The following is a 26,121-nucleotide window of genomic DNA, read 5'->3' as shown; positions in this document are numbered from 1 at the left end:
CGCTAGTACAACGTACTTATGTGTAATTTGCAGGCAACAATTGAGGTTTTTGCAGGATACAATTACGCTGTAAGTAACATGCATTTTCTGGGGTTCAGGCCTTACTACGGAGTCACTTAATCTTGTCTAATTTCCAGGTATTTTACAGGGAAAGAGTGTGAGGTTGAGCATTTTTATAAATCTTACTTTATGTGCATTTTTTGTGATTTTGCCTGCAGCTTGGTTGGCAGTGATGAAGCCCAAATTGGGCAGGCCGCTGTTACCGTTGCTCTTAGTTTAATTCTGCAAGTACACAGTTAGATTTCACACCTACATCTCTGAGGGCCATGCATCTTTAGACTGTCTAGATTAGGAGAAAAAAAAAGATGAAGGTCAGATTGAGTGCAGAGATGTAGACACGTAACCAGGGTAAAAGTCATTATACAGAAATAGGAGAGGGATGTTAGTATCCCAGATGCGACCTCGTCTGACCATGGGAAGTGGAATGACAAGAGGTTGTGACCAGCCCGTCCACCAACAAGGGAAGGCCAAGTCTTAACCACGGCCTCTCCCCAAAGTTTTTACCAATTAGATGAACCCACAATTCAATATATAATCCTGTGTAATGATAAGTTAGGTTTTCACTTTCAGGAAGTCGGCTACAGCTAACTGCTTGTAGACTGTGGTTTTCTGCCAGAGGGGGAATCCATGTACATGTTTAAGTATTTATCTGCTTGAGGCAAATAAATACTTAAAGACTGAATTGAGACTACCTCCCACTTTTATCTCAGAAAAAAAAAGAATCCTCAACAAGAGATGCAAATTGTACTTTAAATTATTTTAAATATCATAGCAGCCTAAGTAACTACTGCTTAAGTAATTTTCTGCATAATTTCACTATTCAACTGACTTCATATATTACCTATAAAACAGTAATAATCACTTTTCTCCATTTACTATTGGAAATTATACTTTGTTACGTACAGTCAAACTTTGGAGAGCATAGGCATCATCTGAGCATATAAACAATACTTACACTCAGAACAACCATGGAATTCACAAGTATTTTTCTTTTCAACTTGGAAAATGTCTTTTACTTTGTGACTAAATGTCCAAATCTTTCCTCTGACTGTCAGCATATTTTTGCAGAATCTCCCCAATTAGTAGAAAAGCAGACCAAAACTTTCTCAAGTGATTCCCAACTGTACGGACAAAAACTTAAGATTAAAAATAAATCTTTTTCATTATCATTTGGAGACCCAAAAAGTACAATGTGCAAGGCTAAATCATATATTTTATTTTGGCTTTTACAAACAAGCCATTACTACTACACTTACTGGCCACTTCATTAGGTTTACCTTGCTAGTACCTTGCTGGGCCCCCTTTTTCCTTCAGAACTGCCTTAATGATTCGTAGTATAGTTTTAACATGGAAACATTCCTCAGATATTTGTTCACCATATTGACATGATGGTATTACACAATTGCTGCAGACTTGTCATCTCCACATCCATGATGCAAATATCCAATTCCACTACATCCAAAAGGTGCTTTATTGGATTGGACTTGGTGGATGTCATTTAAATTCAATTCAATTCAATTTTATTTATACAACACAAATCACAACAACAGTCACCTCAAGGCGCTTTATATTGAAAGATTTAAATATAACACCATAATTCTTAGCGCTTCACATAATATGAACCCAATAAGATAGTGTGGATAGTATGTGGTTTAAACTGGGACTTAAGCCTTGTTATTAGATGGAACATAACATGTAATAATAAATATTGCATATTCTTATGATAATATTTAAAATTTTTGTACATCAATCCAATACAGCAAAGAGAAGATTAACACATTCAGATCTGTGAGGGTCACTGGATTTGTGACTGGTTAAATCCATAAAACAGATCCAGCCGGTGTAAATATTATTTGTCATATGGTATTAAAAAAAACACTTCAAAAACCTTAGAAACACTGCTCTGATGTATTGTAATGCATGATTATATATAAGGTCCAATTACTTATTTATTTTTTTAATCAAGCAAAGACATGCCCACAGTTTTAGCACTGTACTCTCAGGGGAAACATTTTAGACCATTAGCTAAGGAAAACCACACTTAACTGAAAACTGATAAAGCTACTGTTCTGTTTTATGGTATATTCAGATTATGCCACGTAATAATCAGGAGGAAAACAACTCTGAGAGATTAATTATTGTTTTAGATCTTCTACACTCTTTATTCTTGTGGGGTGCAAAGTGACCTTCAACAACAACGGCTACGCTGCTAATAGGAAATGACATCATCTGACTGGTGGCTTTCATAAAAAACAAAATAAAATAATAAAATTGTTGTGCTGAGTAGAGAAAGCTGGGTTTACTGAAACAGTGTCTCAGATGTGGACCAAAGGTTCCTAATTTTACATTTTTGGAAGTCCCCATATTAGAGAAGAGGATTAGGGCCACTGCATGTGGTAAAGCTGTATTTGGGTGAACACCTTTCAATTTTATTCTGATTTTTTTTTTTTAAATGTTTGCTGTTGTCCAATCCAAGAAGCTTAACTGTTTTTTCCTCTTTCGAAAAAAGAGTGAAGTAACATAGCCTTAGGAACCCGTTTTGCTTCTGTTAACTGCTAAAGCAAATATTCATACAAATCTATTGTGTTTATTCAAATCTGCACGCTCTTATGTCTGCCTTAAGACTATCACTGTGAAACTATACTCTAGTTTCTCTATAGCCCACTTCTTTGTATGTTTCTCACTTCCTTGTGAAGTACCAGGCTCATCAAGTAGATTACTGCCAATAAAAGCGGCCGCTGTTTCCATAGAAACTTGCCAGCAACCTGTATTGCTACCACTCACCACTACTGCATCCTGGTTCCTGCTATCAAACTCGATGTCTTTTTCACTTCAGGGATAAAAAGAACATCTAGTCTCTCAGAAGCATTTATGGGGGCATGATAGTTTTTGATGTAAAGCTTTCAGAGGTTTTTCTGAAGTATCTTTTAAGCAAATAAAATGTTGAAATATCTCCTGGAGCAAAGACTAATCAAAATGAAAAAGGATGGCTGCATGAGATGTTTTATACTCTAATATTTTGGTTCCATAGCATTCACTATCAGACACAGCTTTTAAGAACTCCGGAAAATCATTTGGTGCCATTCTTTATTTAAATTTGTCTTTTAACTAGTGGGTGTGGTTTTAATCTATTTCTAAACACAGGCACAGTTGCAGTGTAGGTAAGTGTGAGTCTGATTGGATCTGTGATTCAGAGATGCCCAAATGTACTTTTGATTCAACCAACAATCTGTGATAGGATTTGCCCACATGATTATTCTGGAGATTTCTGTGCTCCCACCAGATGCCCTTTTCCTCTGACACATAAGCAGGGTTGACTCACTGTTTAATGTAAAACCACAAAGGGCAGTACTACTGGATCAAGTGCCTTGATAAATCAAAGCATTCTTAGACAGTACTTTCTAAACTACTTTCTTGAGCTTTTGTTGCTGTTTTTGACCTTACAATAATACATTTTTCTATTGATTTCTTATGAATTGGAAACAGCTTTTAAAGTATGATTTGAAAAATCTACATCTCCTTACTTCTCTTTTTTATTCTTAATTATTTTGTAGTAGCTGTGGTATTTTAATAGTTCACAGGTAAAAAGACACACATAAGGAGGAAGGTCCAGAATTAAAAGTTGAATGTTTTCACACAAAAATCCAAGAAAAACATGAAATCAACCTTATAAGAGTTCTGCAAAGAAAACAGAAAGGGGAAGAAACTTTGAATGTGGCGTGGGTGTTTGTGCCAGATGGGTTGGTTTGACTTTTTCAGAAACTGCTGATACAGTTGAACCTTATTTCTCTAGGGGTTTACAGAGAATGGTGTGAGGGAGAAAATACCCAGTGAGCAGCAGTTTTATGGTGTTGTCTTGCTGTTGTCAGAGGAGAATGGTTAGACTGCTCAAAGCTGAAAGGAAGGTAACATTAACTCAAGTAACCACTCGTTACAGCCAAGGTATACAGACGAACATAGTTAAATACACAATAAAGCAGAGTGACACTGGGTTCCCTGTTCTCAGCTAAACCCAAAAACTGAGGCAACAAATTTGACAGGCTCAGTAGAATTAGATGTTATTTCAAATTTGCCTATTACCCGACTATTGTCTATCCCTTTATGACCACAGTGTGCCCATATACGCTATGATGAATTAAGGCCTTCCTTTGAAGGTAAAAGGAAATACAACGGGTAAACAAGAGGTGCACAAAACTGTACTACTGAATAATAACCAAGCATTAACCAAGCAAGAAAGGAGAGGAAATGATGGACAGCAGTAATAAGAATTCAAAAGCTTGACAAATATGTTTATAGCAGTAGGAACGGATTTTATTAAAAACTGAAATGTTTGCTGCTGTCATTGTTTGTTTGTTTTTTTAATCTTTTACCACAGGGAGCATTTTAATTGTACATGTTAAAACATAAATTTTCATAACAAAAACAACAATGTACTCTGACAAAGCTCTCATTTGTTGGCTCATCCCTTTTATTTGTCCCTCAGAGCCCTCCAGGTTCCATTTCAACAGACCAGAGAACTATATCAGCATGTACCACCAGGAAGGGAGTGACACCCTTTATGTAGGCGGCAAGGCAATGCTCTACATGTTGACGTTCACATACAGAGGGGTTCGCGACCTGCAGGTACTGTTTGCTTTTAGCTGATTTTTCTGACTTATACCCAGGTGATTAAATAAAGTGGTTCTTTTAGGATGGTGTATTATTATGTATATTTTATTTATCTATTTTATTTTAGATATGGAACTGTAAAGTAAATATAAATGATAAGACAAACTGCCACATAAATACTTCCAAACCTTGACCCTGTCCACCACCTTCATAAGCAACTTCAGCAACTGAGTTTGGATGTGATGTCATTAAAAGTTGTATGACTCACAGCAGAATATTGATCTAAGTAGAGATTTAATTAGGGAGACTGATTCTAAATACCTCTATCCAGACCTTTAAGCCAAATGAAGAATCATTTTTTTTCCACAGCCAAAAATTAGAGACATTCTGCACCAGTTAGTGGGCAGCCTCCAGGTGTGAACAGGGAAGTCAATGTTAGCACAGACCTGCCAGTCTACTCTGGATAGAATAGGAGTGAGCTATTAAAATTTGTTTAGTCACTTTGGAACATTTTCTTTACACATCTACTCTAGCAGATAGTGAGCTTAACTTTGCATAAAGACTCAAGAAGTGGAAAACAGGGGTGTCTGACCTTTTTTATGATAAATTCTTAATGGACAACTGTGTATTTATTCTTAAAATCCCTGGTTTCAATTTTTTGGAATGAATGAAGATCTAATTAATGAACTGCTTTACCAAAGTTGTCAGGAGGTGGACATTATTGCATGGTATTATTTTATAAGGTAGCATATGAGATTTGTTGAAGAAATCTGTTTGTGGTACTAGTAAGCATTACATGATGTGTTTATTGTGTTTCTTGGAAAATGAACTGTATTTGGCACTGGGAATTAAATGTAACCAGAATTCCTATACCTGCTGAAAATAGACACCCTGTAAATGCATTTTAATTCACAAAAGTCTCTTGCTTTTGAAAGTATGGCTAACCCTCTTACTGTTTGATATGAGCTGTGGGATGAAAACAAATATAGCTGCTATCCTGCTGTGAGGACGACACAGAGAGCCAAAGAGGGCAGAGAGAGAGAGAGATCACTAGTCTGCTGCTGGCCCATTAAAGCAAATCTAGTCAAGACCAAGGCAGTTAGGTCAGGCATACATTCATTTCTTTCTATGAGGATAGAAAACATAATTCACTGAGCTAATAAGGTGAGGATACTGTAGGCACGAGATTACACTGTGTGCACTACAGCATAAACACTGACTAGCCAAGCAAATTGAAATTGACTGTAAACTCAAATAGTTTGCTAAAAATAAATATGTCCTACTTTTTGGAATGATCGAAGGCTTATTTGGTGGTTGTGACTCAGAGAGAGGTGATGTATTTGGCAATTAGGAGATGCTTTCAAGTGAAATGGTGTGTTTCTACGTTTATTTTCACAGTAAGTGACAGTTTGACAGGATGAGTTACATGCAGTGCAGCTTAGAGGAGTTGTCATGTCAGTGTGTGGAGAGAGAGAAGAGAGGACCCAAATGCAGGCTGGTGAAGGATGCGGACGGTGTTTATTACAAACACGAGAAAAACAGAACATAAGACACTGAGTGAGTGAGTGAGTGAGTGGTGAGTGAGTGAGTGAGTGAGATGAGCTGACCTGGAAGCACGCAAGAGATTGACGATGACAAGACAATGAACAGAGGGAAACTGAGGGCTTAAATACACTGATGATAAAAAACAGGTGAGAACACAGCTGAACTAAGTCTGACTAATAACACAGGAAGCAGAAATGAACATAATGCACACAGACAAAAACCTAACACAATAAAACAGGAAACAGGGATGGAAAACTAAATGGTGACAAAGAGTATAGACAGAAGAAAATAAATGCCTAAGAGCATTATACATCAAATCTTAATATCACTGACACAGAATGAAACAGTGAGGGATTGTTTATTGAGATTCAACACTTGTAGAGTCAGACATTTGTGGTAAAAGGTCAAAAAACCCAGTTATTTACTTTGCAATGAAGAACCAAAGCTTGTTTGACAGATACAATGCACAAGCATTTTTTTCAAAAGGATAATTTTGCTATGCAACTTAACACTGCTCATTCGTGGAAGGACTGTCCCAGGTAAGAGTGGAGGAATTACACTACACAGTCGACCTCCGCACTATTCCTGGATTCTTCTGTAGAGCGTAACTCCAAATTAGTCAGGGAATATTCAACAATCACCATGCATACCGGGAGTTGACTGTTGGTCATTTGTCCAATAAGGTTAGTATGACTTACAATGTACAGTAAGTGTAGCGATTGTAAATTGTTTAAATTAATGCATATAAAATATGCACTGGTATCGTTTTAGATGGTCCACAACTTGCCAATTCAAAGCAGAGAATTGAGCTAAAACATTTTCATTGTTGTAAAACAGTGTACTTTACCCTGAGAATGTTCCTTTCAAATTCATGGCCATTTCTGTAGGGCTGTTGAAGGATATTCTGTGAAAATGTGGAAGCAAGGTAAGGAAGACGAGGACTCCAAAGTGAAGCTGTCAAGTAATAAAGTGACTCTTGAAGGCACTGAAAAGCCGTAGTGTCATATAATATTGTGTGTATTGTATTTTAGAAGCTCCAGCCAGCTCAGTGCATGCTGAAACAGAGAATATTGAAGTAAGTTGGCACAAACTAAACAATCACTCCTCCCACAGATCCCAGCGGTATCGGATCAGACTGCAATTGATACCTGCAAGGCAAAGGCTGCACCACTCGAGGTAGAAAGTCCTCTTCACCGTCAGCACCTCCATCACTTCAGCAACACCCCTCATCCATAATTGATATCATCCTCTTTCTTATACCATCATCATTATTATCATCCGCAGCAAGGTTTGTGTCCAATGTCAGAATGTTCACGTCTGACTTTTCAATTCAATTATTCACATAAAGCTTATGTTAAATCTTAAGAACTTAAGACACCAAATAATTCAAATGAGCATTGTAAAAACATGCACTAACAAACAACAGCATAGAAAATGATAATCCATGCAGATGAGATAAAATTACACAGGAGACACTGTCACCTCGATAAACAAACACTGTGCAGCTGAGTGAGCAGTGGATAATTACATTGAATAATTTGTGACTCCACAGAGAAAATGAGAGAAAAGCAGTATTAAAACAAAAAAGTGGCAAGATAAATCTTCAATTGAGAGTTTAAATACTCTGAGAATAAGACACAATACGTTCCATTAAATACTGAGGGTCAAAATCTGCATTTGTTAAGTAAAGGAAATAAGGGGATTATAAACCTTAAGTTGAATACTTACACCACCTACACCTACCAGCTTTCATTATGCAGGCAATGTAAAGGTCAACGTATAGTTTTGGGACTATGATGCCACAAGAGTCCATGTGCTGTACAAAGAAATAATTCAATTCCTGCTGCATGGAAGCACTATAATACCAGAGCAGACAGAGGAAGTCTCTCAATTCAATATTTTATGGAACAATAATTAAATAAGTTGTGAATTCAGTTCAATGCAGTTGTGTTTATGAAGTATACATTCACAACACCACTTATGAGCAACCACTTGTGAGTGGTGAGAAGTAAGCTGCCATGCAGTGGTGGTGTGCAAATGTTAAGATGCTGAAAAGGAGGAATAGAAAAGAAATGCTCAGTATTCACTGGAAGTCACCAGAAGCCTGAGCCTACAGTAGCACAACTAAGGCCCCGGTCAAAGAGGTCTAGAGAGAGGCACCCACCAGCTCGGTGAAAACCCATTGCAACTGGTTGCAGGAGGTAACTGGCAGTCTCTGTGAAATCAACTGCTAAAGCCCCATTCACACAGGCCTATAAACCAATCAGTGACCCACTTTAAGCAATCACTAGGGAAAAGCGTGTATTACATAGGTGGTTGGTGATTGGTTGGTAGGGGTTGCTGGCAGTTGCTAGTTTAAAACTTGTCACAACGAGATATAAATTGTTGCACCAAAAATGTCCTTGCACTAGCTTTGTGCAGTAGCAGATTGCTGCAGATGCCCTTACTATAGATGGGAGAAGTTTACATGTCTGCAAACACTGCCAAATTACTCACCAGGTTCCAGTGAAACTGTGAAAAGTGTGACTCAAGCTAGAGATCTACTGGCTTCAAAAAGTTTTTGAAATGTGTTGGTTGCAGTGGCAAGGCACACTGTTAAGTTTGAAGGCAAATGTGCTCCACTTCTGATTTCTGTAGTGAAGCTGTAAGTGAAACTTAAAGAAGCTTCACTATAGCCCAGAAAATAAATGGCCAATATTTACAGACGAGTCAGTGTTTTCCATGCAAACCATTTGTGACCCCAGCAATCTGCTAACAACCAAAGAAATCACAACAAGCGCTTTGGTTCAGCACCTCTTACATTCTTTCCCTAGATGAGATAAATAGAAGGTAAATTACACATTCTATAGTGATTACTCTGTGCAAAAATGCACTTCTGAATGTATCTGATGGTAACATTTAGTCAGCCTAGAATTCTACTAAAGCAAAAAATTACCCTTCATATCACAAGGCAAAAACCGATAACAAAAAGATGTAGCTGAAGTTATGGCACAGAAGAAAGGGCAACCAGAGCTAAAGCTTACAGAAAGTCTGATAATGACAGATGGTGGAGAATGAAATACCCTGAGTCATGCAGCAAAACCTTGTCCCATGAAGGACAAGAGGCCAAATTTTCAGTAATTCACAACCACTGAGTGTGTGAAAAACAAGTGAGATGAAGGTTGAAAGTTATCCGTAGGTAGCAGACTGAGTGTAATTTCACAGACTGATCGCATATCCGAGAAGGTTTTAAAGAGTCTGTCCACTTCAACATCAGTCATCAGCACAGTCATTTTACAAAAGCTATGCACAATAAATACACACAACAACAGAAACAAACCATATTGAACACAACAAGAAGAAACTAAAACTCTTTTTTGACACTGTTCTGAATGGGACAGCTACAAAGAAATTTTCTGCATGTTGAAATGTTCTGATTTTAAACTTGAATCTACCAAACCCAAGGACAGCCACTCATTCCATAAAGTAGTTTAATGATGTGGTTTGTGCCTCTGGAGGAGCTTTGTTAGTTCTGAAGAAATGACTCACTTCCCATCAGTTAGTATAGCATGGCTTGGGGACTCTGATATGTGAAGAATGGTTGGTAGTTTACTCAAAAGTACCTCTTGCTTGCTTCTTGAGGAACAAAAACTTGCTTGTTCCTCCGCCAGATAGCTTATAGCATTTCAGGCATGTAACTTGACATTTAAACTCACTTACTTTGACTTCACTCCTGCATTTTAGCCTGAACAACTGAAAATCACTGCCGAAAGTAGAACAGAAGAATAGAAACTTGCATACGCTCAGTGAAAACCAAACATAAATAAATAAATAAATGTCAGCCCACACTATTGCCTACCCAACCACCTACATATCCACCTACTCACACTCACACAAGCTCTGGCCCCAGTCTTTGGATTTTGCGATGCACCTTCACTGTCTCCAGAGACCCATTTGGATTTGTGATAGATTGCTTACGAAAAAAATACACATCTCATTTTTTATTAAACGCACATTCCAACAAACATCTATTAATTGTGAGGATACTAGGAATATATTTTCATCTTCCATCTAGCAGTGGATTTGGGATAGGAGTCTGTTTTTTGTGCTTAGTAAATAAGTCATGCATATGGAATATTGCAGTGATGTACTGCAGGTTTAAGCCTCCTGAGTGCTGTCTGCCAAAAATGTTTGGCGCATGAATGGCTTCCAATTTTTCTTAAATCTCTTTTGGTAATCCACTCTTTCTCTCATAATCTGCTGTGTGTTGTGCTCTTGCTTTGTCTCTCAAGCCCTCTATTCCACATTGGGCTCTTTCCCTGTTTGCTTTTTCAGTCCCTTGGTGTGTTTTTTTGTTGTCTTTCTCCCTTTGTGCTGTACCTTTCTCTCTAATCTCTTTTTCACATACTCTCCTCTGTTTTCCCTTTCTCATTTTAATCTGTAATCCCTCTACCTATCTGCACTTCTTCCCATTTTCATCTTGCTTCTGAATCATTTTCTGCCTTTGTCTATGTCTGTTTATCTCACTCATGTGCCTTTTTCTCTAACAGCTGGAGTGTGATAATTTCATCACAGTCATTCAGAAAGTAAATGACACATTCATAGTATGTGGGACAAATGCTGGAAACCCCAGGTGCTGGATGCTGGTAAGAGATTTCTTTAAGTACGTGTGCTTCCCTTTGTAGTGATGTGAGTGCTTCACTTAGAGTCTAAGTAATCCATGGATCAATTGTAATTAGAATTTATTTATCTTCTTTCTTATTTCCTTAGTTGGTTAGATAAGGGCTGGGAGTTTTTCTTTCCACAGAGGGCATTTTCACTTCGTGATGAATATGTTACCCCATGGCTAAGTTGAAATGTTCTAAACTCTGTGTTGTAGTAGAAAGATAAGTGGGTGCTGGGTGTAATACATTTAGACACAAAATGAAATGAATAGAGTTTAAAAGCTACACCTCCACTGGGCTTGATTGTCTTTGCCTTCTTTCTGCAGGTTAATGACACAGTGCTGACTGATGTACAGGGTGCTGGGCAGATATCTTCAGCCTCTCACATATCACCGCAATTCCCTTCCCATAGGGCCATCAGCTTGCCTGCAGGTAACACAAAAAAGACCTGCAGTAGTGTAAGTTCATGTGTATATGATAGAAAAGAATACTGTTTTGATACTAGCAAATGAAGGCACTGCAATAAAATATGCCTGACAAAGCAGACTCAGTAGACCCAACAGATCTCAGCTATAGGCAACATACAGCATACTGGCGTCCAATGTGGCTTAAGTGTTCAAACCAAAGGAGAGTTTGTGGTAGTTTTTGATGGTTTGATCTGAAGAGAATGACCCTCATCCACACCAGCAACAAAAAGAATATAATTTACAACTATAAGAATATTAGTACAGTGGTGGTAGCTATTAACTACACTAACAACTAAATCCACAATCCAAACTTAGCCCTCAATTAGGATTTGTTGCTTCATTTCGTTCTGTCTTTTATTTAGTTAAATCACAGTAAAGTCTTGGGATTCACTTAACACAGTTTACTATGATGAGCTTGGTTCAACTGCATCAACATAGAGAATATAGGCAAAGGCTACAGGAAGCACAGGTGTTATATACTCCATGTGTCTTACTATGATACTACAATCCCACCTATATTTTAAAGAGCAAAACTACATGTGACATTTGTGAATTACTGAGCCCATAAGAGCATGTGACTTGAGAATGGTGCAAAGGTAACGAAAATAATTTATATAGCTGTAAAATAAAATACATCTTCAAATTTTGAAGGCAGTCAATCAAATATACTGGCGTTTAGTTTAGTTATGTAAAAAAATCTATCCTGTTCAATTCATTTTACTGTCAGTATTGATGTTAGAACTGGACATCAAACTAGCATCTTATGAAAGCAATCAAAGCTCAAAATTAATTGTGCTACAGCGAAGCCTGTAATCAGAATGAGACTGAATGATGATTACAGGTGTGATGGTTACCAACAGTGAAATACAGAAAAACTCATCTGCAAGCAGCAATAAGAGGGCAGGGGGTTCAACAGGGTTCAGTCACCATGGCAACTCATGTGATCTTGTTAAACGTGTGTCTGCAAGCACGTGATAAGAAAGAAAATGCATTTTTGTGTTCATTGCAGCGCTTCCCAAGAAATCTCGAATGTCAGGGAACAGTGCTGCATCTGTGGACCAAGTTTGGTACCAACAAACAGTTGCTGAAATTTGATCTCACTTTCTGTCTGGTAGTTTTGCTGCCAAATTTCATTGGCAGTAGGAAACAAATGGCTTTGAAAATCTTGAATCCATCTTATAATTTCACTGAGGGTTGGCCTAAAGATAATACAATCCAATTTTAATAAAGATCTGAAGAATAAATGTGACCTGTTAATAATTATTGACATCTGGCAGCTATTCATGAAAATTCGATATAGCTTACATCACAAGTTGACCTTGGGATTAATCATTTGGCCTTTGGGCATCTTGAGGCTTCTGGTTTTGAGAATAGAATAGAATAGAATAGCCCTTTATTGTCATTGTACATGTACAACGAGATTGTGGGTTGTTTTGGGTTTGGTTTTGTTTTTTAAAAGTAGAATAGCCTGGCTGTGGCTGTGGCTGACAACTGATTTTAGAAATGCCTTTAAAACAACCACGACCACTAAGTGCTGTACAGAAGAATAAATGAAAGATGTATTTAAAAAACAAAAAAACAATGACATACCAGCTCACATGAGGTATAAATTCAACTAACAAAATGAATAAAAGGCATAAAACATGAGCAGAACAGCAAAAACCATAATAAAAGGTTAAAACAACTATGGGTGCGCAACTTCACTGCTTATCCCCAGTGATCATTCTTTTGGGATAATAAAAGAAGAAACTGGTAGTAATGATGAATTAATGTTATTGTTTTTTGTTTTTTTTCTCAAATCTCACTCGGTTCATTTTTGTACGAGGGACTCTTACTTTCTATGGCAAAGTGACAGCTTTGCCAAAGATCTTATTTTAGAACAAAGCCACCTTCAAATCTTTATATTAACTTTGCTCATTTGCGACAGGAGCAGCAGTGTGACACTTGTGTGCCTCTGACTCCCAGGAGCCATCTGTCTCTTATTATCAACCTCTATTCATGTAATGCAAATGAGTGAATGCTTTTATCTGAAGTACCTCACAGTGTTTTAAAGAGTCAGTGCTTTACAGGACTGATGTGTTTGCAGATTTTAAAAGCCAATGTGTTACTTTTCTAGAGCACATGGTGTCTGGATTAAATCTGAGTCTTCTGTTCAGTTTGCGCCATCAAAATGACGTAAATGCAAATAGGTTTGAAACTATTATTGTACTTTAAGAATGAATAATTACCATCTGGGCTAATTCCTTATTGTTCAGATTTTAAATAGTTTCTTCAGCATAACACTTTTGAACAAAAATAAATCATGACTCATTTCTAATGACTCCAATCTAACAAGTACAGACCCACTTGTGCAACCACATAATGTATTATATAAAGCTTACTGTGCAATTTATCACTGTCACCATGTGCCAGTCATTAATAAAATGCTATATGTGGACAGGAGCCATAGGCCAGTATATTGGTTTTGAGGTTATAAAAGTAAAACTAATTAGCCAGCCTTAGAATATATGTCATCCATTAATTAAAGAATTAATGATAAATCAATAAAGGAAGTAATGAAAGTAATGATTTATTAATTTAATGCCTCCAGCACTTAAAGCTGTTAAATGTTTTTTGTATGTTTTTATCCATCACAGTTGAGCAACATAAGTCATTTCAATCAATTTTATATAGTTAAAAGTAACGCTTAGTGGAAGGCAGTTGAATGAACATGGCATTCACCACATCAATCACTTAATGAGTTTACTTACACAATAATACCTATAGCATTTAGGTGCACGTAAAAGAGGACACAAACACTAAAGCATTGATGTAAAGTGCTGCATCTGACACCCTGAAAAGCTCATGTCTTCTTGCTACCACCAACTATGCTCAAAAGGTTTCAAAATTGTTTGAAAATGGAGAGTTTAATGTGTATTCCTGTGCCTTAATAGATCATGCACATAATTAAACATCCACAGACCAGTGAGTGTCTGTTATGTGAGTGAATTTATTTATTTATTGTTTTTCTCCAATTATCTCATCTCTGTTCATAGCAGCGATGATGGATTTCTACATACCCTCTTGAGTGGCAATCCCAGTTCATATTTGGTGAAAATGCAGATCTGCTAATGAACTGTAATGCTCTTAATTTGTATTTCTCCTAAATCAAAGGCAAATTTCGGTGATATAATTCACCCGTTTCATGAGACTGATTTACAAGACCTAAATGCCCCGCTTCATTCCCCAACAAATAGAGCTCCTGGTTGTGCGGTTATTTGGGATCACATTAACATAATAGAGATGTTTCTAATTAAACTAACATTTTATTGGTCATACTGCCTGATGAGAGACACTATTTGTTAAACCGCACTCTTCAGAGGGGTTGTTTGAAGAAACACTCAAATCAGTGAGAGGTCGCACTGCAGGATGCTCTTTCAGATTGGGATCGATTGTGGAAGCAACGAGCCGGCCCTTTGCTTGAGCTGAGCAGCATTCAAATAAAGATCAATCCTAATTAAGATGTTAGTGCCATGATTTCAAATGCTCCCCTCTGCATTGCTATGGAGACGGAGCTCTAACTGGGGTTTGGTGATTGGTAGCTGCTCATCAGTGCAGTGAGCTATTCTGGCTTGATGTCTTCTTTGCTCTGGCTTTTCTTTCTCTCCCCTGGTTTTTTTTAAAATTCCGTCTTTGTCCCCTGATCCTCTTTTTTTTCTCGACTCCCCTGCTTTCTGTTTAATGTTCTCTTCTCTGTATCTTTCTCAGTCACTCTTTTTCTTGTGTCACTCCAATCTCTCTTCCTCTCCCCTTGAGCCTTGTACAAATCCATCAAGCTCGCAGTATGCCTTCTATTTTTTTTACCCACTGTTCACCCTCTATTTTCTTGTCCATTTTTCTTCCTCGCCATCTCAGATGGGAGTCTGTATTCTGCTATGTCGTCGGTAGAAGGTCATTCCGGCTCGATACGGCGTACGTTTGGCTCCCAGAAACTCCTGAAGACAGAGAACGTTTGGCTGTTAAGTGAGTAGGAGGAGGGAAGTCACGCAGAAACCGTACAGGTTTAGACTAATGCATATGGAGATGGTGGGTGGTTCTGTCTGTAAATCATCTACTATTATTCCCTTGGGAAAAAACATGTAGGTGTATTCACTCTCAGAAATCTAACTACTGTGATTAACCGTTTACACAGCTACTGATTCTCCCAATTCTTTTTTTTCACTAATAAAATATGTTATTATGTAAAATAATCAAGTGTTGCTTATCTGCCTAATTATCAGATCCACAGTTTGCTGGAGCATCTATAATCCCCTCCTCAGAAAAATACAAGGAGGAAATCTACTTTTTCTTCAGTGAATTCAACAAGACAGCCAGAGTGGACGAGGAGCCATACAGGGCTCGCATAGGCCGAATATGCATGGTAAACATCCTGCTCGTTTTTGGAAATTTTCTGCTCTCCTATGTGATTCCTGACTGACTCACTCAATTGATTGTTAAATGAATTTCAAAATAAATAATCCTTAATGAAATTATTGATGGTTAAAGAAAAACATTGAGGCTTTCATTGATTACCGTTGCAATTAGGAGTTAGGAAAGTGTGTCAAACTAGAACATCATAATAAGTCCTGACCAGTCTCTCTTTACTGAGCAGAAACTTTAACTCAAAGGCTCAAAGACTCCTGCCAAGTGCTTAGTAATTCATAATTAAGTCATATCCTTCCACAGACAGCTTTAGAATATTGTGGAGGTGACTTTTAGGAGAGCTAGTCCACCCTTCTCCATCAGTTGGTGTGCATGTTCAGTTACAATAAACAGCATTAATGTGTTTGCTGACTGCTTGTTCAGTGGCTCTGTCTTGTGTCCCACTTTGCCGAATGCACATAATTCAGTTAAAAGAAATCTGTTAGAGGGCAAGTTTTAAAAAGCTAGATTTGATGTGCCCACCTGTGTACTGTGTACTATAGGTTACAGGACCATCCTGTATATTCAAGCAAAATTACTCTTTCCCAAACTGACAGAGAGAAGAGAAAAGGATTGCTGGTGGCCTGGATTAGAGGACAATATCTTTGCAGAGGACACTTTAATTTTGTTCTGGTTTCAGACCAAAATTCAAAGGAAAAAAATCACCTTCAGGACATTGTTATGACCGTCTTTATTTATATTTCAAGGTTGATGAAGGGGGTGTCAAAAATCTGATGGCAGACTCTTGGACCACCTTCTTGAAGGCACGGGTGATGTGCGGTGCAGGAAACACTCAGCAACAGTACAACAACTTGAAGCAGGCAGTAGTACTGACTGCTCAGGATAAAAGGGCTGGGGTTCTGTATGGCCTCTTTTCCAATGCATGGTAAGTATGAATTACCCGATCCTGCTTTTTTCTGATTCCAGATCTGGCATATCCCTCACTGTGAGGAAGAGATGGGAATTTATCTTTCAAGTGCAAAGAAATATTAAGCTCAATTTTCCCATCTTATAAAATAAAATGTAACAATTGAATCCACTGTAGAATAACATCAAAGGAGATAGCAGAAGTGAAATAGTTACATAACGTGGTGTTGATAAGAACCCTATGTTAGCATATGTAACTTAAAATCTTAACTAACAAGTGTTATATCAAACCAACATCCTTCTAGCTTCTTATATAAGCTCGCTGATTGAACATAGAGTGAAAATGAAAGAGCTCTTGAGAGACAGCACTGGATCTTTTTTATTCTTGCCAGCTCACTTTGACCACAGTTTACAGTTAAGTAATAAATAAATAAATAAATAAACATACAAATAGAAGCTGCTGGTGTAGCAGCATGAAGTAATCCAAACTGCTGTCGCTCTGATGTTAGCTTATGGATCAGCTTATTGTCACCGATATTTGATCCAGCTTTTTTGGTCAGTATCGGACCAGTCATAATCATCATCAGCATCATCATCTCCTTCATCTTTGTGATTGTCTTCATCATCTTCTCCTCCTCCTCTGCCTCCTTCTCCTCACTGCTTTCTTTAGGGTTTGCCACAGCAGATCATCTGCCTCCATCTCACCCATCCCTAGCATCCTCTGTCACACCACTCCTTTGCATGTCCTCCTTTATTACATCCATACATCCATGAAAAGAGGAAGATCGTGTGATCACGTACTGATCAAGCTTTTAGGAAAATAAAAATGAAAATAAAATAAAAATGAAGGGAAAATAAAATGAAGCAGATGTATAACATAACAAAGTAACCTACATTTCTCCACCCACACAGTACACACCACATACCACACATTTGCAAGAAATGTTCTTGCCAGAGAACATTTTCTTTCCTTTTAACTTCAACAGAAAATTTGTGTTGGATTCCAAGTCCGTTAAATAGTTTTCGGTAAATGCATATTCCATTCCAGAGATATCAGTTGCCATACACAAAACAATATCATAAACCGCTGGAGGCATACATTAATTGTTGCTCATATTAAATTTAGTGCAAAGGAAATTCCAAAATAATACACACAAGTTTGCAAACTGTAACGTATATGGATCCATATATCAGCTAAACATGAACAATATATAGTGACTGCCCTTATTTACAGTATTATAGACATTTTACAACCTTAATTATAAAAAGTGTAGTTGTATAGGCTTGCTCAGTGTAAATGTGATAAGCATTTAATCAAATCGTTAATTGACAAATGCCCTGTATTAGATTAAACACTCTAATGAAATACAAAGCTCTTTGTGAGGATTGGGCTATAATACTGAACAACCGATCTATACAGGGAGTGCAGAATTATTAGGCAAATGAGTATTTTGTCCACATCATCCTCTTCATGCATGTTGTCTTACTCCAAGCTGTATAGGCTCGAAAGCCTACTACCAATTAAGCATATTAGGTGATGTGTATCTCTGTAATGAGAAGGGGTGTGGTCTAATGACATCAACACCCTATATTAGGTGTGCATAATTATTAGGCAACTTCCTTTCCTTTGGCAAAATGGGTCAAAAGAAGGACTTGGCAGGCTCAGAAAAGTCAAAAATAGTGAGATAACTTGCAGAGGGATGCAGCAGTCTCAAAATTGCAAATCTTCTGAAGCGTGATCATCGAACAATCAAGCGTTTCATTCAAAATAGTCAACAGGGTCGCAAGAAGCGTGTGGAAAAACCAAGGCGCAAAATAACTGCCCATGAACTGAGAAAAGTCAAGCGTGCAGCTGCCAAGATGCCACTTGCCACCAGTTTGGCCATATTTCAGAGCTGCAACATCACTGGAGTGCCCAAAAGCACAAGGTGTGCAATACTCAGAGACATGGCCAAGGTAAGAAAGGCTGAAAGACGACCACCACTGAACAAGACACACAAGCTGAAATGTCAAGACTGGGCCAAGAAATATCTCAGGACTGGTTTTTCTAAGGTTTTATGGACTGATGAAATGAGAGTGAGTCTTGATGGGCCAGATGGATGGGCCCGTGGCTGGATTGGTAAAGGGCAGAGAGCTCCAGTCCGACTCAGACGCCAGCAAGGTGGAGGTGGAGTACTGGTTTGGGCTGGTATCATCAAAGATGAGCTTGTGGGGCCTTTTCAGGTTGAGGATGGAGTCAAGCTCAACTCCCAGTCCTACTGCCAGTTTCTGGAAGACACCTTCTTCAAGCAGTGGTACAGGAAGAAGTCTGCATCCTTCAAGAAAAACACGATTTCCATGCAGGACAATGCTCCATCACACGCGTCCAAGTACTCCACAGCGTGGCTGGCAAGAAAGGGTATAAAAGAAGAAAAACTAATGACATGGCCACCTTGTTCACCTGATCTGAACCCCATTGAGAACCTGTGGTCCATCATCAAATGTGAGATTTACAAGGAGGGAAAACAGTACACCTCTCTGAACAGTGTCTGGGAGGCTGTGGTTGCTGCTGCACGCAATGTTGATGGTGAACAGATCAAAACACTGACAGAATCCATGGATGGCAGGCTTTTGAGTGTCCTTGCAAAGAAAGGTGGCTATGTTGGTCGCTGATTTGTTTTTGTTTTGTTTTTGAATGTCAGAAATGTATATTTGTGAATGTGGAGATGTTATATTGGTTTCACTGGTAAAAATAAATAATTGAAATGGGTATATATTTGTTTTTTGTTAAGTTGCCTAATAATTATGCACAGTAATAGTCACCTGCACACACAGATATCCCCCTAAAATAGCTAAAACTAAAAACAAACTAAAAACTACTTCCAAAAACATTCAGCTTTGATATTAATGAGTTTTTTGGGTTCATTGTGAACATGGTTGTTGTTCAATAATAAAATTATTCCTCAAAAATACAACTTGCCTAATAATTCTGCACTCCCTGTACAGCCATGAGCTAGGTGCAAACACAAATACCCTCTTTTGTTCCAGGTTTAATTACAACATCAACACAATAATTTGGTAACAAACACAAACTTAAGTTTAAGCTCAACCCAAGTCTGCGCTGAATGTGTGTATATTTGTATAGCCGTGATTAAAGCTCACTTACAGCAATATTTAAAACAAAAGAGTTAGAGTTGGAAGGTATTATAGGGGAGCAGTTACTGACTATGTGGTAGTGACAAATATTATCAAATTCAGTGAATGTGGATTCACTGAAGACAAAGGAGACAAAGGAGAAAAGTCGGAAAACATAAACTGTAGCAATTTTAAGTCTTTGTACAATTAATATAATTACTTGAAATGTTGTATCTATAATACATTGACCTCAGACACAGACTCAAACTTCTTGTCTTCTACTTAAAAGCCATTTTCCATGCCTTTATTGTGGTTGTAATTACTCCTTCCTTGCTTTTGTTCAGGGGCAGAACAGTGATCTGTGCCTACTCCATTGAAGATACTGAACAGGCCTTCTCCACATCTAAGCTGAAGGGCTACAGCGGTCAACTCACTGGCACACGCCCTGGGACTGTAAGTAAAACCTAACAACCATCAATCCTGCTATTTTTTTAATTAAAGCCCAGTGCAAAAAATGTAATGAGTTAATTCATATTTTTAAATATAATTCAGGTGTTATTTATAAAGGAATGACTCAATACAAAATAAATTATTTGGAGTCCATCGGAATAGAGTTCGTCACTTTTTCCCTTAGTGTCTCCGCAAAACCCCCGGAGCAGCGGAGAATCAAAACAATGTGAAAACTCTTGGGGTGATGAGATACCACCCAGAAATTGAGGATGTGATCCGGCCTGTTGGTGTGGCTCCACTTGACCTGCCCTCAGATGACCAAATCACACATACAGTGGCGGACATCGTACGGGCAGTTAACGATGAACACTACAGCGTTCTTTACCTTGGAACAGGTGTGTGTCTGAGTGTGTGTTTATGTACAAGCACATGTGCTTGTGTGTTGTTATGTGTGTTGTTAGCTTACAATGTCTCTTGTCATGCTAAAGGGTTTTGTTAGCTATCTGAAAGCAACTAATGAGTAGCTATTTTCTGTTCTTTAGCTGCACTGTCCCCACATCAGTAGTATTTACATTTACCTCTGCAGTCCTTTCCTTAAGAATTGTTTTTCTTTACAATATAATATTCTGCGCTTCACTTCAAATACTGCTTCTGATGAGCAGCATTTGCATATTAGCCACTCTCTACTGTCCCGGTTCAACATGCAACACTAGATTAGAAACGAAAAACAAACACAGACTAAAATATGATTTAAAAAAAATTACCGCTAAGATATTCTTAAATTCTCAATACAAGCTGTGAATATTAAATGTGAAAAACTGACAAACTGTCAAAATATTTTCTTCTCAAAATCTAGTCAAACAATCCATAGCCTTCACAAGACTATTTCTATTTGATCAAAGCAGCAATTCTGAGCTGCTGCTTCCCATAGCAGTTACTGGAAAAATTGTGTTGTGCCTAAGGGAGATCACTATGGCAACCATCACAAGTCATATGCTCGTGTGTCCATGAGTGTCTCACCACTCAAGTTCACCAAAGATGAGTGAGTGTCATCTTTCAAAGTGCAAATTGTGACTGCTGCAGTGTATATGTGCTTGTCATTCATAAAGCTTTTCTGGTGGTATTAAAAAAGGCAGATTGATTTCCTCTCACTATGAGCTCTACAAACTGTGCCAGTAATAGGAGGGAAAGGATGGTGAGCTATGAGCAGCAATGGGTCTCTATGGTGGCCTAAAAAGAAAGTAGAGCAGTTTGAGTCACACTGGTATCTGAGGCTGTGGGAACACATTGTACTGCTGTTTCCTACTGACAAAATATTTCCTGTTTCTTGTTTTTACTTTCAGGGACAGTAATTGGCATGCAGAACAGAGCTTGTGTTATCCATTACAACACAGGTTATATGTTACAGTTCAGCTTTTACAATTTTCAGATTCCCTTTGTGATCACTTCTGAATTGTCGTTTAAGAGCGTTCATTTTCCCTTCTGTTTAATATTGCATCACCTCCACCTCAGAGTGCTGGATAAATATTCATTCTGTGTATCCCGTCAAGCTCATCAGTCTGCATAAATTATTTCATACATGCTCTTGTATCTGTGTAAATGATGGTGAGAAGCTGCCTTCTTAAAATAATTCAGTCTTTAGTGAGTGAAGAAGACAGGCAGCTCATGCATAGTTGGGTAGTTGCATTGTTACAGTCTTAATTTAATAAAAGGGGTACAAGTGATGAGCGCATGTCCACCTCGAAACCACAGACAATGGAATCATAGAGAGGCATTTTCTTCAGACATTAGTCTTTCTTGGTAAAAACCCTGGTAAGACTTATTTAACTTATTCTGCCTCATTTACCTTGCTTTAATTTAATTATGTGCAAAGTTCTTCTTAAATGAAAAAATCATTTAAATTAAAAATATCTTACAAAGCTGAGCTTAAAAAACAAAAAGAAAAGCAAAGCAATAATTAGTAGGCAGGACAAAAAACACCACGAGTGCTGCAATGTTCAATATAATTACTCTCAGTAAGGAGTGAGCGGAAGACCAGCTGAAGCTGGCATTTACACTTTGTTGTACACTTTGTTAGTTTGCTTTAAATCTGTTATGTTGTATTTGCTATTGTTTGGACAAATTCATTTAGTTTGATAAGAATGCTGCAATTCAAAGTCCAAAGCAGACCAAACAACCACTTTGATTCAATCTAAAATGACATGACTGAGAACACAGACATATGCTAAAGTATTTAGAAAAAGGATCGTCTGATGAAAAGTTTTTGTTTTTTGTTTTTTTTAATTATACAAAGAGAAATTGTACAGAAGCAATCAAAAGAAAACATTGCAACAACAGCAACAAAATAACAACCAGTTAGGTTGTTGGCAATAGGTCAGAAACAAAAATTAGGGTTTAAAAGACCATGGGAATTAAAGTGAAGAGAGGGAGGGATTTAGCACTCCCACTCACACTTAAAGGCTCAAGTAGAACGACAAGACTCTTGTTGCTGTTATGCAAAACACCAATTTGATGGCAGTTTCTATGGAAGTGGAAAACATCACTTACTCAACTTCCTCTCATCTAATTTCTGCACCAACCTCTTGTTTATTCTAGTCACAGCTCTTTGCCAAAGTGATGTATTTGAAGGCTAATTGAACTCCCTTTAACATGTTGACCTAGAACAAGCTGACAGGGTGGTGCCCAACTCCTAATTAGCTAAATAGTGCACTGTATATTTTGCTTTTTAAACCCATGTAACTAGTCTCAGTGGGACTACACTATAAGATATAAACTGACAAAACACAACAGTTTTTGACAGAGTGAGTTTCTTAGTCTTTTGATCTCTAGCCAACAAATATTTCAACAAAATTTATGCATATAATAACTGGCTACTTCAATAACTGTAACAGGATATTTTCTGCAAGCTGCTGCAAATCTGCTTTCATACAGCAGAGTTATTGTAGTGCTAGAGTGGTATAGATAATGTACCCAAATCTCAGCCAGGGGTTGAGTTTGATAATGTACAGTAGGTGCTGGGTTTTCACAAGGACGAAAATTACTTGGAATAGACAAAATGTTGTCTCTAGCTCCTGTGTGTGGATTTGGATGCCGTTTTAGTAGTAACCTAATTGATGGAATTTAAAAAATGTATCCCACAGTCTTAGCTACATGTAGAGAAGAAACCAAGAGCCAGGGCTGCATTTAAGATAAAAGTCAAAGTCTTGGCCAAGGGCAGCTGCAGCCTGATCCCAATCTGAATGAAACAAAGCTAAGGTGGCGGGAAACTGACTCTTTGAAAGTTGCTGAGGCATCAGGCGTAAAAGGAGAGATCAAATAACCCCTTCAGCAGAAAAACTGTCTCAACATAGCTGTGTGGAGAGTAAAACAGTAGACCCAGAATGCAGAATGTGGAGGAGTCAAGCAAAAGCTGTTTACTAAACCAAAAATTGTAACTTAATCTAAGACACAGAAGAACAAAATACTCAGTCAATATGAAAATAGACACGAAGTCAGACAGAGAAATGTAGGAAGCGGAACTAAAACAAAACATGATAGAAAACTAACACTCTGAACCGAAAACAAGGCAAAAGAAACTAATAAAGGCACGAACACTAACACCTTAGAAGGAAACACATTAAGGCCAGAGTTTAAATGTGAAAACTGACACAAAGAAATTCTGTCGAATCCACTGTAAGATTCAATAGCACCGTTTTAAGACACACTGGGACAGTTATCACTGTCACCTCACAGCAGGAAAGTTCACAGTTCAAACTAAGCTGCCAGCTGGGACCTTTCTGTGCAGAGTTCGATGTTCTCCCTGTGCCTTTCTGGGTTCTCTCTAGGTACTCCAGCTTCCTCCCATAATCCACAGACATGCATGTAAGGTTAATTGGTGATAATAATAATAATAATGGATACTTTATTGATCCCCATGGGGAAATTACTTGTTTTTCTCTGCATTTGACCCATTCACTCAGTGAAGCAGTGGGCAGCCCACTAAGCAGGCGCCCGGGGAGCAGTGTGTAGGGACGGTACCTTGCTCAGGGGTACCTCAGGGTAGCCGTTAAGTGGATTCGAACCGCCGACCTTCCGATCATGGGGCGACCACTTTACCTACTGAGCTATCCCTGCCCAATAGTGATTCTAAATTAGCTGAAGGTGTGAATGTGAGAATGAATGGTTGTCTCTCTCTCTCTCTGTGATGGACACTTCCACTTCTCCAATTCAGGGTGGAAAAGAGGGCTGAAAACTATTCCAGCTCCAATAGGGCGAGAGGTAGGATACATCCTAAACAGGTTGCCAGTCTGTCACAGGGCTAACACAGAGAGATAGATCATTCCCGATCATTCACACTCATATTCACACCTATTGGGAATTTAGAATCACCAATTAATCCAAAAACACGTGGAGAGTTGGTGGTTTTGAACCCAGGACGTTCTTGCTGTGAGGCAACAACTACTGTTCCACCATGATGCCCGAATTGCATAATTGATTCAGAAAAATGATGAATGAACACGGGTTTCACTCTCCAAGCCCAGTGTTTTAAAGTATTCTCTCTGTACCTTTTCTGCTCATGTAAGCAGACAATAAAAGTTAGCAGTTTTGGATGAGTTTTAAATGAGGGAATTCAAAGATGTTAATGTTTAAGAAAGACTGTAGTTATGGCAAGGGAAGCTTATGATGGATGTGATTACTACCCCAAGAATCATTTGTTCACAAAGAACTCTCTTTGTTTTATCCTGCCTAAAAACCGTAGAAGTTTCTTCAATATGAAAAACATTCCTGAGATATTCTGATATCTATAAAGACATATAGACTCAGTGTTATTCATGTATACAAAGGGGAGAGAAGGAAAAGTGAGCTGCAATTGGCCCCTGAAGTTCAATAGCCCAAAAAAGCAACAAAGGAAAAATAGATCGCAACCTTTGAGAGGCAGTGGAAAAAGTGGAGCATTTAGCCTTTGTTACAGGGGACTACTTGAAATGGAGCAAAGCTAAAGGACAGTAGTGAAAGATTTGTTTTCCTGCTTTACCTCAGTGACATAGTGAACACTACAAGATGCAGAACTGCCTGGACCATTTCAGTCATCGAGGTGATATAGCAGAAATCTCCCTTGAGGGATGGAAGAAATGTCATCTGTTTCAAGATGACTTTATGTTATTTTCTGTTAAGACAGTGGCACACGATGTGTCAGTAACTTAAAGGTAAGACACAGACCAATGAGCTATCTGACTAGAAAAACAATCTGGGGAAGTGAATGTACTGAATGTATTGTAACTTAGAGAGAAGAGAGTTCAATCTTGTTACCAAAAACAGGCCCATTTTAATTATCGTTATCATACCTGGAAAGCTTTTATATAATAGGTGCACATAACTGCAAAGTTTTAAAAGGGTACTGGGATAAGAATTTACAGTAAATGAGTATGATGTGTCAGCAAACCTCATCTGAAAAAGCTAAATATAACAAGAAAAAAACTGATTTACTCAGCAGATGCCACTGAGTTCAGCACTGTCACCCTTTTCCCCCTCAGAATATCTTGCGGCTGTCTTTGTGCTGATATACACTGTTTAGATAAAGGAGCTGAAAATAGCATTTGACGGGATTAAAGAACCACATAAGAATAAATTAGATAAAATATGAAATGTTATCTTTGACAACAGGGGATAAAAGATTTGAAGTTTATGAAAAAGAGACGAGGCAGTTTGAGGACAAAGGAAGTCCAAGCGGCAGCAAGAACCTGCCTGTCTAATTATAAATGAGAAAGAGCCTCACAGAAGGAGCATTCAGGAAATGAGGATGTGAGAAAAAAAATAAGGTATCACAGTAATCACATTTTCACAGTAGGGAGAAAAAACATTGAGAGAGGAAAAAAAGATGCAACAAAAGAATAAAACAAGTTTGAACTGTTTTGTTTTCTGGCATCAACAAAGGCCCATCGAAGTGC

The 26,121-nt window shown here is 38.1% G+C and overlaps 1 protein-coding gene across 1 annotated transcript in view; it reads left to right on the top strand.

Annotated features, from left to right (window-relative positions):
* si:ch211-113g11.6 (semaphorin-7A) overlaps positions 1-26,121 on the top strand; it is a 41,939-nt gene that overhangs the window by 5,889 nt on the left and 9,929 nt on the right. The window contains exons 2-10 of the mRNA XM_004560142.4: positions 4,544-4,683; positions 7,327-7,389; positions 10,743-10,838; positions 11,183-11,288; positions 15,218-15,325; positions 15,583-15,722; positions 16,471-16,649; positions 20,089-20,197; positions 20,379-20,589. Of these exons, the coding sequence (XP_004560199.1) occupies positions 4,544-4,683; positions 7,327-7,389; positions 10,743-10,838; positions 11,183-11,288; positions 15,218-15,325; positions 15,583-15,722; positions 16,471-16,649; positions 20,089-20,197; positions 20,379-20,589 (1,152 nt within the window). The remainder of the gene's footprint in view (positions 1-4,543; positions 4,684-7,326; positions 7,390-10,742; positions 10,839-11,182; positions 11,289-15,217; positions 15,326-15,582; positions 15,723-16,470; positions 16,650-20,088; positions 20,198-20,378; positions 20,590-26,121) is intronic.

This window comes from Maylandia zebra, linkage group LG11, assembly GCF_041146795.1.
Source record: "Maylandia zebra isolate NMK-2024a linkage group LG11, Mzebra_GT3a, whole genome shotgun sequence".
Lineage (NCBI taxonomy): Eukaryota > Metazoa > Chordata > Actinopteri > Cichliformes > Cichlidae > Maylandia > Maylandia zebra.
This window is presented reverse-complemented; position numbering and strand designations above follow the sequence as displayed.